Source organism: Lytechinus pictus, chromosome 7 (assembly GCF_037042905.1).
Source record: "Lytechinus pictus isolate F3 Inbred chromosome 7, Lp3.0, whole genome shotgun sequence".
Taxonomy (NCBI): domain Eukaryota; kingdom Metazoa; phylum Echinodermata; class Echinoidea; order Temnopleuroida; family Toxopneustidae; genus Lytechinus; species Lytechinus pictus.
The window spans coordinates 46,756,547-46,773,210 of NC_087251.1; the positions used below are offsets into that span (position 1 = coordinate 46,756,547).

At 35.3% G+C, this 16,664-nt stretch overlaps 1 protein-coding gene across 2 annotated transcripts in view; it reads right to left on the bottom strand.

Annotated features, from left to right (window-relative positions):
- The window catches only part of LOC129264312 (eIF-2-alpha kinase GCN2-like), a 56,169-nt gene extending 39,708 nt beyond the window's left edge, over positions 1-16,461 (bottom strand). Inside the window, exons 1-14 of one of the 2 annotated variants that reach the window (XM_064102917.1) lie at positions 16,249-16,461; positions 15,207-15,319; positions 14,370-14,472; positions 13,562-13,735; positions 12,721-12,801; positions 10,702-10,886; positions 9,724-9,893; positions 8,895-9,049; positions 5,811-5,921; positions 4,552-4,769; positions 3,363-3,471; positions 2,901-3,001; positions 2,296-2,423; positions 170-297 (exon numbers count right to left, since the gene is read on the bottom strand). In XM_064102917.1, coding sequence (XP_063958987.1) covers positions 170-297; positions 2,296-2,423; positions 2,901-3,001; positions 3,363-3,471; positions 4,552-4,769; positions 5,811-5,921; positions 8,895-9,049; positions 9,724-9,893; positions 10,702-10,886; positions 12,721-12,801; positions 13,562-13,735; positions 14,370-14,472; positions 15,207-15,319; positions 16,249-16,359 — 1,887 coding nt within the window. In that variant the 5' untranslated portion in view covers positions 16,360-16,461. The remainder of the gene's footprint in view (positions 1-169; positions 298-2,295; positions 2,424-2,900; positions 3,002-3,362; positions 3,472-4,551; positions 4,770-5,810; positions 5,922-8,894; positions 9,050-9,723; positions 9,894-10,701; positions 10,887-12,720; positions 12,802-13,561; positions 13,736-14,369; positions 14,473-15,206; positions 15,320-16,248) is intronic. The other variant, XM_064102918.1, reaches the window with a different exon arrangement.
- Positions 16,462-16,664: the final 203 nt, after the last annotated feature.

A 16,664-nucleotide genomic window follows, 5' to 3' on the forward strand; every position in this document is an offset into this window, starting at 1 on the left:
TTACTAACGACTTCACGCACGACTGGAACATGTTCTTAGGTCATAACTCAATTACATAGGGATATCACATAGCACAAAAAAGGATTACCAGTTGTGCGTAAAGTCATTCGTATCTTACGAACAGCTTTATGAAACACCCCCCAGGTCTGACTGTATGTCACATATATACCTTGATAACACTTCCGAATCCACCTTTACCCAGGTGGTTTAAGAACTCGAATTCACTCTGAAGCCTCGACACACCCAGATTGATGTCAGCCGTGGGAACGCCAGGAAAGTCCAGGGCAGCATCCTCCTCTGTGAGAGAAAAGTTTATACCTTGTTTCACTGGGAGCTACAACTCACAAGTTTGTATAAATGCCTATGTAGTATGCCTAGTAATTGAGTCTTGGAACTCTTGTTGGAATGCTCCCCAGGGAGTGGAAAAGGTGCATACATTGTATGCGGGCATGCAAGGATCCGATGACCAGGGTAATAATATATCTGTAAAGCGCTTAGAGACGTCGTTCCGATGTGTTAAGCACTATGTAAATGCGGAATATTATTATTAAACTTTCCACTAGTTTCTGTTTTTCTCTTATAAATGTTATTTTCATTCTTGTACATATTGTATATTGTTTTATGTTGGTGAGAAAATAAACAAAATGAACTGAAATAAAAATATATATATATATATAAAAAATAAAATAAAGCAAAAGCAATCCTTTTGCTTCACTGTACTACAGTATATGTCACACCTTCAAAGAGCATTCATCATCATCCTTATACTATCTGTTCAATCTAAAATGCCTTCAAAATCTAAATAGAATTTTATGAGATATTAAATATTTTGATTCATATTGTACACATCTAAATCTAGTTTTGTCATCACTATATTATACTTTACCGGGCACGATGGCTCGGTGCTCGAACGCACAGCTCATAAACAGAAGGTCGTGGGTTCGATCCCTGGCCGAGTCATACCAAAGACTTTTAAAACTAGTATAGGACCTTCTGGCATCTAGCCAGGCACCCAGCATTTTACAATGGGGAGGGGTAATAATAATAATATGTTATGTTATGTAGGGCCCATTGGAAGACCAGGGGGGGGTGTTTCGCAAAGATTTAAGTATGACTTCTTTTAAGTCAAACTTAAAGGACTAGTTGCATGCGTTATTACAGGCGTGACCGCATTGGTCAGATCATGGCAAGAGGATGCGCACTACTGCGTATTGATCAATAAGATTGCGCATTTCATATCATGTACGGGTCGGCATTTAAGTGCGACTCTAAGTCATACTTAAATTTTTGTGAAACACCCCCCAGTTGATAAAGCTGAAGTGCATAACCTGGGTCAATATGAGATATTGTTATTATCACTAGGGCTGGTATCGATATCATGCTAAAAATATCTTACCAATATCAATAACTATCAACAAAAGAACATGATCAATATGCATTTTGTATGCATTATAGCGATGTTACATACTCACGTAGGTCAAAATTTGTATCTGCCGCTGTACCAAGAACGCTTTAAAATCCACGTTCATCGGCTGTAAATGACTACATAATAACAACTTTAAACAAACATATTCAGCAAAAATACATCCTCACCTTTCACTTATTAGCATTATTTTAGGGTTGGATGAAGTTTTCTCGATAATTTTGGGGCTTTTTGGACATCGTTCTGAGCAGTCAACGTCTTTCGCCTATCCGCCAGCTTTGAACATATAGGGCAGCAACACACGGCTGTGTGCTAGCTGCTTTCTACGTTAGTTGGTACTTTGCTAAAATTGAGCTTGCGCTTGTGATGTTTTCGATTCGATCGGATGGAGTCGAGTGCAGTCACAATGTTTGGATTGTCACGATCTCACCCTCACTTCGCTATAAAAATAGCGAAGTGGGGGTGAGATCGTGTTTTGTGGCTAGTATTTTGTTAAAATTTTGGAGTAATTTCTGTTGCTGTTCTGTGCAGTTTGAGGAAAAATATGTTTTCCGTGATTTTAGTTTGAAAAGCCTCTTTCAAAGGGCTGTTTCCGTGAATTCAGTGAAATCGCGTAAAATCACTGTGTCCCTACATTATAGCGGGTTTTATCGACAACGAGAGAAAGGTTATCGATATCGCTAAGTGGTAAAAAAACAGGTGATTATCGACAGGACTAGCGATAAAGATGTTGTCGATAACAGCCCCAATTATCACTCAATGACCTGATTGGCTGCCAGTCGAGGGCTGGTGTCCTTATTTGATATAGCTACTGTGAGTAGTAAGCTGACCGGATATATAGCAAATAAACTTAACATTTTCTAAAATCTGACCTTGCATTCTACTTTCACTGTATGATACACTGGGAGGATCAGGATTGTCTGTTAGTGTTGGTTTGATAAATGGATGATCAAGTAAAGACTGGACGTTAGCACGACTCCTTTCATCTATGTCTATACACCTACATGTACATGAAGAAAGTGTATCAAGAAAAAGTAAAATCAATTAAAGACACAAGAAATCAAAATATAAATCCTGTGAAAATGGCAAAGAATTTATAATTATCAAGACATAAGAATATAATAATTTAAAAGACATTTAACTGATTAATTATTTTTGGTACAGAGACCATTGTCAAAATGTAAATTATGTGAACATGGTGACGTCACTTCTCCCCACTTATAACTGACAACTCATTTATTTGATAATAAATAATCAAAATGAAACATGATAAATTCAATCATTGTGTCTAAATAAACCTTCAAACCTTCACATAACAAGGTGATCCTTTGAAGTGTAATACAATTACTTACAGTTTCTTTACATCGCTACGCTAAACTAGACAAGACAAAAAAAAACAATATCATATTTTTACCTATGAATGATTACAAGTATAGTAGTATATTTTCAAAGAATAACAGGAAGAACATTTGTTTACCTTTTCAGAAAATCTTGTAGATCTAATGGAAGATCCTGTGGCACTTCACATGGGTATTGCACATCTGATGTGCCAAGCAATAAACCTAGCAATAACAGTCCCTGGAAAATATGATTTACATATTTACAAAATATAAGTTATCAATAGGATCATGGTACATATGAAATAAAACAATTGCATAATAATTTACAAACACAAGGAACAGAGGCAGTCAAAGTAGTCTTATATTGAACAGGAGAATTTAAAGCAACTTTGTAGTTATTATTTTGAAGGTTTACTGACCACTGATCCTGAAGGCTACAGTGGATACTAAGATGTGACTGATCAAAGCTGAATATTTAAATGGAAGCTCATCATGTTCTCTCATAACGTGTGGATTAGCTGATTTTTTATGCAAAGCCAAAAGATTCATTCAAATTGGCAATAACTGGTTTCATCCAAAGAGCTTCTAATCTGTCTTACCAGATCAAGTACGTCTCCTTTCTTTCCTCCTCTTCCACCATACGTTCTATCGTCACTGAATCTCACAGTCTGTTTTCCTTCGTTCACTGATTGAGCAAGCTCATTCAACCTTGAAAGAATGTAAATAAAATCAAAGAGGGTCAGTTGCAGGAATGAAACATTCCACAAAGATGGAAATCATGCCTCAAAGTTTGTCACCCTTGAATATCATAATACACATGTATTTGGACGTGTTATATTATGTACAGGGTGCCACATTTTTTTTTTAGCAGTGGCAGTCATTGCTGTTTTGTGGTCCCCTTTTACTAATGACTTCATTTGCTTCTTTATATATTGATATGTATAAATTTGGTATTGAAGTTCATCTTCAATTTATGTTGTTAATATTGAATTCATACCATATTTATTCAATATGCAGAATTCTTTTGAAAACATCAATTTCCACTAAAAATGACAATTCAACTTACACATATCAAAGCAAAGTAAGCTTATAACTTTTATAAAACCAAAATGTCATACTGTGACCCGAGGACTGTTTCATGAAAGTTTTCTGCATCAGCAAGATATCATTATCCGACAGTTCCCATAGTAATAGTCAAACAACAGTGCTTCTCACCCAATCAAAATCAAGGAATGTTACCAGGGGCCCGTTGCAGAAAGAGTTGCAATTTATCGCAACTCTAAAAATCACACGCAACTTGATTTTCAACCAATCAACAGCGCGCATTTGGGACTTGCGATTGATTTTTTGACTTGCGTTTAAACGCAACTCTTTCTGCAACGGACCCCAGAGCTTACAACTTGTCAGACAACAAACGTTGATAAAACACCATCTTATTCCATCATTTTCCAAAGAAACCCCAGCTACGTTTTGTTTTATATATTGGTTCGAATGTTTGTACAAAATCTTATAACAAATATCTTGTAATCAGGAGGATGATAAATAATATATCAATGAATCAATCTCATTAATAACAAAAATTGCAATTAATGTGATTGATGTGATGAAAATTGTTGACATTTCTTCCACAGCTTAACAAAAATTGGTCTTCAGTTCCCTTTGCATAATTTTAAGAAAAATTCCCTTTACATGCAACCTCCACATTCAGAAGAGGTTTTATACTATTTTCCCTCACTTGCTTTGATAATGTCTCGATGATTTTAGAATGAGCAACGTAACCAGTAATACCTCTTGCACATACTGTAGTTAGCAACCCGTAACCGCCCATCGCAATCTACATAGACCTGCGAGGCTCGTAGCTGTTTGTGAACCACGGCATGGCTGTGTAGGTACTGTAATGCATTGAGAAGGTCGATGGCATACTCCCTCAAGAGATCAAAGGACGTAAGGCACACGTTTTCCAACTTCTGCGAAAGGTTTCCTCCACCGACAAACTCCATTAGAAGCTTTTTGGAAAAAGAGCATATGGGGCTTCAAAATAGGGTGAATGATAAAGGGACTCAAAGATATGTTGAAAATTAAATATTGCTCAGGAAGCTAAGACATAGTAATTGTACAAGTTTCATGTTGAGTAATGTGTTGGATGATGAAAATAATAAATATAAACAAATAAATGCATTTTCCAGCATCTGCATAAACATGTAGTTCTTCAGAAAAACAACAATGTTTTGATGACAGACACTACTCACGATTACTGCCCGAGCAGACTACATCTTCTGCAAAACGTACATAGTCACAAACATCAAATTATAAAGTATTTGTGGTATTTAAATGTGACTGTATTTCATATTAATTTGAAAAGGGCTGTGGACTGATTTTCAGTTTATTGTAATTTGTAAACAAACAGGAAAAGAGTCTGTAATCATCAAGAGAAGAAGCCAGCCATATAATATCATGTACGCCATTTATTTCCATTGAAAGTGAATGATTCATTCATATATGTAACTCTGCATTTATCATCAAATTGGTATCTTCCTCTAAATTGCGTGAGGCATCAAATCAGAATCTAGACAGAAAATCGTGGGAATAATTTCAATAGGATAATAAAAAAGAAAAATACTCCATAATAACAAGTTTTATGAAAACCAATAAAAGGCACTTATACAATCATAATAGACAATAAAATGATGAAGTCAATCCTAATGATATGATTGGTTGCACATGCGCATGTGACCAGTCACTTATTTAGCCTAACGCATAGATTTACTAATGACTGGTGATGAGCAGTCATTAGTAAAGTGTAATGAACGATCATAGTTTTGTGATGAGGATGGTTTATCATATAACAAGGATCCACATCACTATCTTATAAAACAAATAATGCACATCACTTGCTCGTGCATTATAATAATTACACACTCCTTTGAAACAGTCCAAATGCCCTCAGTTATGCCTCAGGCACGTTAGAACTGTTCTAAAGGTACCTCCTGGGTATAACTCTTACTATATCCCTCTACGATGTGTATTATTTTATAATATACACTTACCTGAACATTTATATCTTCTTTTCCTTTATTGTAGTTAATGGCAAGATAATGGACAATGTTTGCATGTTCCAGACGAAGTAACGACAGAAGCTCCTGTTCTACACTAGCACACTAAAGATCAAATATAAAAAGCTTTAATTAAATCTACTCATGAAATGATCAAAATCAACATGAAATGGATACCATCTTCATCTTCATGATTCTGCAAAAGAATATATTTACGTAGTATTCAAACTTCTGTGAAGCTGCAACATCTCTCACACACATTATGTACCAGAATCAAAATCATCTAGAATGCATTAAGAATTTGGGGATTGGTGAGCAAATCTGAATAACTTGCAACTTGTTGTTGGGATGGACTTGACCTTTAAACTAGTATTGGTAATATTTATGCACCTGTATAGAGAGTAACCATAATACAGGCCTCTACAAAAAAAAACTGCTTGCCCTATTTGTTTTATAATTTTTTTTTATTATGACGGCACTATACTCTTTTTTTTTTTTTTCATACAAAATAACAACAATTGAGAATCATGTACAGTATAAAAGAACACACATTTAAAAGTTTATTTTCAGCAACGTAGGCCTGAGTCATTAAGTTTATTTTGATTTTTTTCGCTATTTATAAATGGGGCTTAATTTAACCCTCAATCTCCCGGGGTATTTTGATTCTTGTCATTCCCGGGGGGGGGGGGCCATTATGGCCCCCCCTTAAGATCTCAGCCGTGGATTGCGCGATCACAACGAAAATTTGCATGATGGTAGAGAATGACGTAATCTACGCAGTTGCATTGGTAAATTTCACTGAATTCATATATTTTTATTTTATATGAATTAATTATGCTAATTTATTCATGAAATCATACTTTTTGCTCTGATTCACTAAATAAAACTCCTAGAATGCTATTTTTTGGTAAAGATATTCATTTTAGTATTCCTAACAATTGTGAATGAAAAAAATTCTGGTACCAAGACCAATTTCTTATGTATTTTATTGTTTTTTAAATTTCTTATGTATTTCTTTGTTTTTTTACTTTTTGTTTTTTCTTATTTTTTCAATGGAAATCGTTCCAGACTTAATTCTGATCATAAACAAGGCAAAATGAATTAAGTTTAATCATTAGAAGTAGAAATAATGATACATTTATGAATTTTGGCCAAATACACAATTTGCATTGGATTTGTACATAAAATCACGTTTATGAGCAATTTTGGGTCTGACATGCACTTACATAATGTTGCGTAATGTCGTAACCACGTACCTGGGCGTCACAAATTTGGTCTCAAAATTTTTGCGAGACTTGAAAGTAAAAAGTCAGTGAGCGGCGAGGTCAAAAAATTTTGCGCAGCAGATATATCGCGGAAATTGTCGAGGGGGGGGGCCATAATGCCCCCCCCCCCCCCCCGGGAGAATTAGGGTTAAGGTTAAAAAAAACATTCACCAAAAGTTGCTAAAATTTCATATTTTGCATCTTTAAATCCATGAAATGGTTATCTGTTTGCCGTATTTCCTTAGAATTGTTTTGATTTAGTTGGAAACTATAAAGAAAGCCAGTGAAAAATATTCAGCTCTTTATTGACTCTGAAAAAGATCGTTTTATGATGTTAAAAAAAAAAAGTGGAGTAGCTAAAATTTCACATTTTGCATCTTTAAATCCATGAAATGGTAATTTATTTTCCATATTTCCTTGATTTTTTTTTTTTATTACTTGGAAACTATCAAGAAAATAAAGAATATTCACCTCTCTCTTGTCTTTTCTTCATCATTTTATGATGTTACACTCGGTCAATATTTTTTTTATTGTAGTCCCGCTTGTAGACTTTCATGGTTTTTTTTTTCATGGTGTTGCAGCATTGATCGTATCGTTTGATCGTTTTACACTTGGTCAACATGAAAGTCTACATGTGGGACCACAGTAATAAAAAACATTTACCGAGTGTAACATCATCATAAATCAAGGTCAAGAAAGAGCTGAATATTCGTCATTTTTTCAGTAGTTTCCAACTAAATCAAAAGAATTTCAAGGTAATATGGAAAATAGATGGTCATCATGGATTTTTGCAAAATGTGAAATTTTAGCCACTTATGGTGTGTTTTTTTTTTTGGTGAGCATCTGCAAATTGCTCATGTAGCACATGCGCAGTCATTGCACACATAAAAAGTAAGATGCGATGGCACGGTTTTTCGAACGAGGTACCTGGCGATAAATTATTGGTAATTGGCGCTGATTTTACATCAGTTTCCACTGTTTTTTTACTGGTTTGACATAATCTGAGAGATAGTTGTGATTATCCAAAAGATATTGAAATATAGAGGGTCTACTGATATTTTATTTCCAAAACAACCACTTGCCCGATCGGGCAATTGACTTTGAGAAATGCTTGCCCGCGCGTCATTTTCACTTGCCCCGGGCAAGCGGGTTTGTCGCGCCCTGCATAATGGTATTCTTGCAGAAGTTGCTATTACTACTACTACTACTAATAATAATAATACATATGATTTATATAGCATCTTTAACAATAACATGTAATGTAAAGAAAGTGCTCAATAAAATGTTTCCAAAAGCAATGTATGCTATTACCCAAGCTTTAGCATGGTTACCCTCATCGAGTGATCAAACATTCAAGAAATTCCTTCTTACTGGGAACACGTATACTACACCTGGGTGTAGAGTGGCAAATATAGATAAATGCCTTGCCAAAGGACACAGGTGCCGTGGTTGGTATTGAATCCGACAGCTTGTTGTTTAACCCTTAACGTGCCATGAACACATATCTGTGCATCCACTGGAGTGCCCCGAACACATTTTTGTGCAATGGTCATACAGCTATTGTTATGCCTATTGCATTTTGAGGAGTGCATCGCATGCATGAGTGATTCCATCGTTCAGTTCGGCTTATGGTCAAGAGGTTTAACATTATTGTATCATGAGTGATTCTCTTGTTTTATAAATAAAACATTTAAATATAGACTCTTTGAAAAAAAGTGGCACTCGCTGATTACAGTGAATGGCACATTAAGAGTTAAAGTCAGGAGACGTATCTACTGAGCCACAACACCTCAATGTATCATTGGCATATTACCTGTTTAAGGCAAGCTTCTGCTGCTTGTTCTTCGTCTGGTAGAGGTTTTCTTCCTTTCCCGTGCTTCCATTTTATCACCCATTCACGGATAGTTAGAAGGTCACCTGAATGAGCGTCCATGCCTGCATAGACACTGCTCCCTTCTGGGTTGAAACCTGATATGACAACAACAACATTACACATTTCTTATTTCAGTATTTACAAATGTGACCACTTTTAATGCTTATAACATGTAATGAATCTATAAATTGTATACGTTGCCAATTAAGTTGTTTTGCTGCAACTCATGTTTTTAATAAACCATGAAATAAATAGAATTGAAATATGTGCATGAACAACTAATCAGAAGTAAGATATCTATAGCAGTTACTATTGGTGACAAAATCAGTATTAAAGAGAAATTCCAGTAGTTGCAGTAAACACTGATTTCATGAGAAAGTCTGTAAAACCAGGCTTAATTGTCAGTATATCATCGAGGATCTAGATCTGGTACAGTTACATAAACTGAACTTTGTGAAATCTTGAAATCTACGCTGAAAAATGTTCAGACTGAACTTCTCCAACACAGATAAGCGAATCCTGTGCTTATTTGCCGATTTCTCAGCAATTACACAATTTCTTCCAGAATTCTTTGGCACATGCGTTTTATTTATACAAACAGACACTTTGGTGGTCATTTCATTGGATTCTGTACGAACTCATTTTGATATCGTTACCAAAACTAGCATTTACCTTTAAATCTATGTTTTATGCAGCGAGGTCACAGATTTAGCTCTCTACGATGCAACTATATTTTGTATAATGTATACTATTGAGTCACAAAACTCACCAAGTAATCTTCCTTTGTGGACATTCCTATCTCCTTTGGTGTGGAAGTTGATAATAGTGACATGGTCCTTCTTTCCGCCGCTCAGCTGTCTAACAAGTCTCGCCTTTCTGTGGCTGTTTTGATGTGAAGTCTCAATGAGTTGTCTGGAAGCGTTCGTCGCACTAAATGTCCTATGTAACACAGAGGAATAAAAAAATGTAATGAGCACATTCACATAAAGGAAATATTATGATATTGTGGGACATTTTTTAACGAATGGGTTGTAGAACTGTATGTCCACGCCAACAAGCATAGGTTGCTTTTTTTATGTCCTGGGTCATTATTTGTTCTACTTTGTGATTGTAAATGATTTTGATGTTGATTTTTTTAAGTTGCCAAATATATTTTTTTAAAGTGGGGGCAATGCGGTCTAGTGGTTATGAATCTCGTCTTTCAATGAGAGGGGTGTGGGTTCAAATCTCAGCCACAGCGCATTTCCTTCAGCAAGAAATTTATCCACATTGTGCTGCACTCCACCCAGGTGAGGTGAATGGGTACCTTGAATGCACCAAGCGCCTTTAGCAGCTAGAGCTACAGCGGGGGTAATATATAGTGCGCCATTGAATAGGAAACTAGATAAATCGGCGCCTCATAAATGCTATATATTATTATTATTATTAAAGTTATAAGTGCTAAACCTTCTCAATCACATTCAATTTCTATTAAATGTTCAGTGTTATGCTGTTCAACTTTCTCTACTCAAATCCACTTGGGTGATGAGATTGACTTAAACAATTAACTTCTGAATTCTGCTATCCATACAGGCTTTGAACAGGGGCCACTGGCTTCCCCTCGCATATGTGATGAAATTAATGATATGTTTGTGAACGTTTTTTTGCAACATTTTTCAAGTAATTATTTACCCAGGTGATCAGACAATGAACTAATGTTCATACTTCCACCTTCCTTGATTTGGTTAAGACGCCTTTGTCTACCAACCTTGCTCGTATCCTTGTATCCCCTCCTTTGTCCACCATATCAAATTGCCACTTTCCTTTTGATTGGGGTGAGCTGGAGTCGGAGCCATCTAGTGACCCACTATCGACTCGTTTCCTAGTCGGGGACTGACTACCCGGAGGATCAGAGTTGTGTCTTTCTCTCGATTCTTTGCTGTCATCAGAATCCTGGATTTGTAAGCAGAAGTAAAAAAAATAGCATACTTGAGATTATTAGGCAGCTCTATAAGCTCATGAATACGCACAAATCTGTTGGATGCTTTCTGATTCAACTGTTGCATTCGTTTCATCAATTTCTGGGATGAGCTCCCCGAGTCCTTGCGCACGGGGGTGGTCGAGACTTCCTTATCGAGATGGCTTGTAGCACTTGGGCGTTACCTCCACCAGCGCCCGATTTAAACGAGTTGTTAAGTGTTTATTCCCTTAGCAATTGTTTAGTGTTTAATTCCCTAGAAGTTAAGTCTTATTTTAAGTATTATTGTACCATTTTGGGTGCGTTCACATCAATTCCTTTGCCTGTGTCACTTTTTCTTTTCCTTTCCCACCCCTCTCTCTCTCTCTCTCTCCCACTCTCTCCTTTCCTTTCTTTTTGTCACCTTCATTCAGCTTTCTTCTCTTTCCCCGTCATTTCTACTCATTTTCAGTTACAAGTAACTAAATTTATTTATATATTTTATTAATCGCATGCTACACCCCTTTATAATTATGAGTATTTTATTATTGTTTAGTTATTAATATATATTGTAAATCAACCATTGGAATTGGGACAGGAGGCTTCATGCCACAGTAATTAAGTTAACTTTTTCTGTCCCTGGCGTTCCACTGGTTGATATTTCTTATTGTGTATTGTATACATTGAAATGTATTTTTGGATATTATTTGCCGAATAAATAATAATAATAATAATAATAATAAAAATCAAACCTATGATCAATTACTAATCTTTGTCAACTACCTTATCATAAACACAGTTTATAAAGTATAAATTATTCATGCACATGCTTTAAAGGTATTGTTTAACTTTGTGAGCAGCCGATTTAAAAAATTCTCAAATCAAGATGAAACATGTGTACAAGTGCATGTATTAGAACTAATAAACCCTGAAAACTACCATTATTGAGAATGAAAAGCTAAAACTACAAGGCAAACCCCGATTTTGTAAATAGGCGTCTTATAGACACCTAAATAGTACACATAAGTGTATGGGATGAAATTAAGATGGTGTTTTCGGTCACTTTATATTTCAATATTTGAAGCACTAAATAATTATTTTCGAACGCAATTTTTTCTGGGCTTCATTTTTGTAACATATCACAGACACAGGTGACAAGTGTGACCTTCTAGCTCAGATTTTTTTAAAGTCAAACCAATGTTAACCAATCACTTTAAGAGAAAACAAACACTGTTTTTATCAGGATCTCTGTGGGTGAGAGACATATCCTTTCTGTATTGACGTATATATCATCATTAAACGCTATTTTTGTGAGTCAAAGAGAATAGGGCCTATTCCTCAACTTGGCTTTAAAACCATGGTTTCAGGGCTGATCAAACTTTCTTTGTAATTTAGACCTAAAGGCTCAATGAAAGCAATTTACATGGATAGCACTTGATAAAGAAAAAACATATTTTTTCAAAGGGCCACTCAACTGGAAAATCATGTGGAAAAACAGGATTTTTATTCAAGCTAGCAAACATCAGATCTGCTGGGACATGGATTGTTCGGAATTTTGACAACTCAAAGTAAACGACGATCCAGAGTTCGGTCAAATTTATGCTGTCCAATCTTACATCGCATTGGCCTAATACATGCATGACAGACAGATTATACTGTGCAAGTAAATAAGCCTTATATAAAATCCTGGATTCTATTTCTCCATGATTTGTCACTTGAGGGCCCTTAAACTCCCTCTCCAAATACAGTGCAATCTTATGCTGCAAAAAATTATGTGATGATTCAATTTTAGAGAGAATCCTGTTAATTGCATGTTGTTGATAATTTTACCTGTTTTGTAAGGTCTTTCCTCTTCTTCAGCTCTTTCATTGCATCTTGCCTTCTCTGGATCTCTATGTCTATTTCCAATCTCTACATTTCAAAAGGAAAGAATGTTTCAAGAAAAGAGTTTTGCACTTCATGTAAAATTTCATGAACACTATATATGATACTTGATTGAACTTCTCATATCTTTGTAATATTTTACAAGCAATTAAAATGATGATTAAAAAAAATTGAAAATTAAACAAAGTGAAATGAAAAACTCATATTTTCTCAATTATATACAATGACAAATACAACTGGGCAGACATCTGCACCTACAGTTCTACAACCATACTAATTATATATTCACTGTCGATGACTGTATGGTATAAAGGAGTGGCATTCAACCCATTAGTTAGAAAAACATAATTATACTCATTATTGACGTCAATAACCTATCTAACATTCATCATCATCGTTGACATCATCATTGTCAACATCACTGTCATCAATACCATCCTCTTCCTCCTCTTCCTCCTCATCATCATCATAATCATCATCATCACCACTACCACCACCACCACCACCACCATCATCATCACCATCATCATCACCATAATCATCGTCATTACCATCATCATCAACAATATCACCATCATTATCATCATCCTATTAAATCATCATCATTCATTATGTGATGATTATATTAATTATGATCATCATCATTATGCTGATTATATCATCAAAGATGATGCATAAAAATATTTTCTAAGGAGATGCCTCCAATAGATGAAATGGTAAAAGATATGAAGGTGACAAGAGAAGTGAATAGCAGTAGTTCTAGAATTCATAGAATAGAATAACCCACCTCTCGCTCTTCTCTTTTCTTTCTGAGCTCCTGTTGTTTCTGTTTGTCTCTTTCCACCTTCTCCTCTGCTCTCTTCTGATTGCTCATCATCTCTTCATAGAAAGACTTTGGGCCAGGCACGTTATGACTGTGCAAGAACTGCTGGACGTGCTGTGCTAGCTCTAATATCATTACCTTCAGGGGAGGTGAGACATGTAAAAGGAAGAAGTTAATAGTGTAAAGTAAGTAAAAACAAGTATGACTTGACTCCCTTTTACGTCTGTAAAGACCTCTCTCTCTCTTTCTCTTTCCTTTGTCTACCCCTCTCCCATCCATTCCCTCCCTCTTTCAGTTTCTACCCCACCCTCTCTTCTTTACCTCTCCCCTCCATTCCCTTTCTCTCATTCCATCCCCCATTTTTGTCAAATTAAATGGAAAGCAACTTACTGATTTTGCATGTTGCAAGGGACCAACTGAAAAACGACATTTTACAATTGATCAAAAATTACATTATTTAGCCTCATTCAAATAGTAACTAAATTCCCCCAAAGGAAAGTATCTCTGATCAGGAGCAGCTCCCACTAGGTTATGAAATGCAATTTGTTTGTGAAAAAATAACATTCCTGTCCAAATTATTGTGTATACTCCCAATTCATCCGACCGTCTTTTATGTCCACGAAAATAGATTACTTTGGTGACATAAAGGTAAAGAGCTTCCTTTGATGTTCTTTGAAATATATTTTTTTTAATTCTTACATTTATTATTTTTTTGTTCAATTACCAGCAGAATTTTACATTAAATTCCTAAAAGAAACAAAATTTTACTTACTTCACCACGCAGTTTCTTTGCCTTGCTATCCACCTCCTTTTTTACTTGCTTCAATTTTTCTTTTGATATTCCCCTGCCATTTTCTATTGTAACTGTTGGTAATCTATCAAACAAAACAAAGGAAATCAAAACAAATACTCTTGAAGAGTATACGGGACCCAAAATTTTAAATTTGAATATTAAACCAACAGTAAATCTGGGCCATTGCTTGATATCTGTAACAATTTCTATATCAATTATTGATTCTTAAACAGGCCAATTTTAATTTCTCTAAATATCTTTAATTGCCAGTTAGGCTATATCCATCTCATTTCATATACATGTACACTTGGTCTAACATCACTGGTCTATAGATAAACTGTTTCAAAATAAATTTTTCATATGATAAAGTTTCAATGATGAGTAGATGAAATGAAAATTAATTCATCTGGACATTGACTCAATGAAAATTAGACTAAGTAGGTATCATACCAAATTTATATCAAGCCAAATTGGTTTAGCCATATGATTTTAGACTATCTAAGAAGTAGACCAACTGCTTGTAGACAGGGTTCTGGGAACAATTTTTTGACTGGGGGTGCTGATGTCAATTTGACAAGCAAAAAAAAAAAAAAAATGTTTCACTCAGAAATGAAGGTCATTTTTGTCCCGAGAAATTTGACATGAAAAAAAAGGGGGTTTCTTTAACAAATGTAGGTCATTTTGGTTACAATCATCCATTTCATTACACCATCAAGAATTCATGGGGTTGCTGCCTAAGGAAAATAATACACGCAGCACCCCCGCTTCCCAGGGCCATGCGTGTAGACCAAGTGTAAAATAAGTGTAATCACTTACTGGTCTGGGTATTTAGGAGGGCAGATGATAGTCATATCAGCCATGACATGGACATCCCCGCTACCGCTCATACCCTGCTGAGGCATCAAATGAAGGTGAACCTCAAGACCTTGCTGTAAAAATAAATAAAAAATGTTCACAAAAATATCCTTAATTTCATCAAGCACGCAAGGGGAAATAGTCTGTTTACTCTGTTAAACAGAAAAAAATGTAAAGACTTTACACAGACTATATCTTATTTCTTTACTATTTGAAATGCATAGCCTGTATTGGAATACAAATTAAAAGAAGTTATCAGAAATACTAGTAGAGGTAGATCTAAATATTCTTGGTACTAATCATTGAATATACATAATAAAACCCCTGACCTTGCTTGATAATGAACCACCATGATGGATGAAGTGACATTGAAAAGAGAGATTTAAGCATTACCAATGCAATGTTGCTGTAATAAAGAACTGAATAATATTTCAATGAAAATTCTTCAATTTTATAGTCACGTTTGCATTTTGAAGGCACAAAAACTTCACATCACATCACATCAGGTACGGAAATGAAGGACTTCTCCTGTGTGTTCACTAGGACTAGAGTAGGAAATTGTCTCACACTTTCACTTTGCTGATTGCTCTCTATCACTCATATTCATTGCAATTTAAAGAAGAAAACAAAAACACATACGTCTACCAGTGAGTCACAAAGACAAAGTCTCAGTCAAACTTCAAAGATAAACTAAATAAAAATAAAGAAAACTTAATTTTTAATCGAATGAAAAATTGATTTAAAATAAATGACAGCAGAGACAGAGTCAGTGGAAGAATAATGTGTTGTTCATACAAGCAGATCTACTACTAGCTATTAACATATTTATTCCGCCCCGTGAAAGTGATGTATTAACATGGAAAACAACAAGAACCAATATTTTACTTTTTTAACCACCCGCCACCGCATTATTGGAATACTGACAGGAACGTGATTAATAATAAAACGCGAAAAGGCTGGAATGGGACTGACACTAGTGACAGCAGTCAAGCAACATACATACCGAGGGGTCTCGAGTTTTATCCTGAAAGTCATCCATAAATATAGCTTTCAAAACTTCTACTTCATTTTCTTGCCTTTCTCTAAAGTCAATTGGATCACTCTCATCCGCCATTGTAACTCTAAATTAAAGATATTGTTAATGTTAAACATGAAAAAGTCAAAAATCCGAATTGCATCAGCAACAATCATCGAGAATGGGACAAAACATAAAAGAAAAAACTGTTACCCTTGTCCCAGCAAATACGGTGGATGGACAGCGACAGCGTTCACCCTGAAGTTATGTATCCAATCTGTTGTTTCTTTAATTAATCAACAAAAAAATAAAGAAAAGAGTATCAGTAAAGATTTGAAGAAAAAATTTTAGAGATTTTTTTTCGTTTTGATTTCGTGATGTACAAAATCACTCTGCTCGTTTTC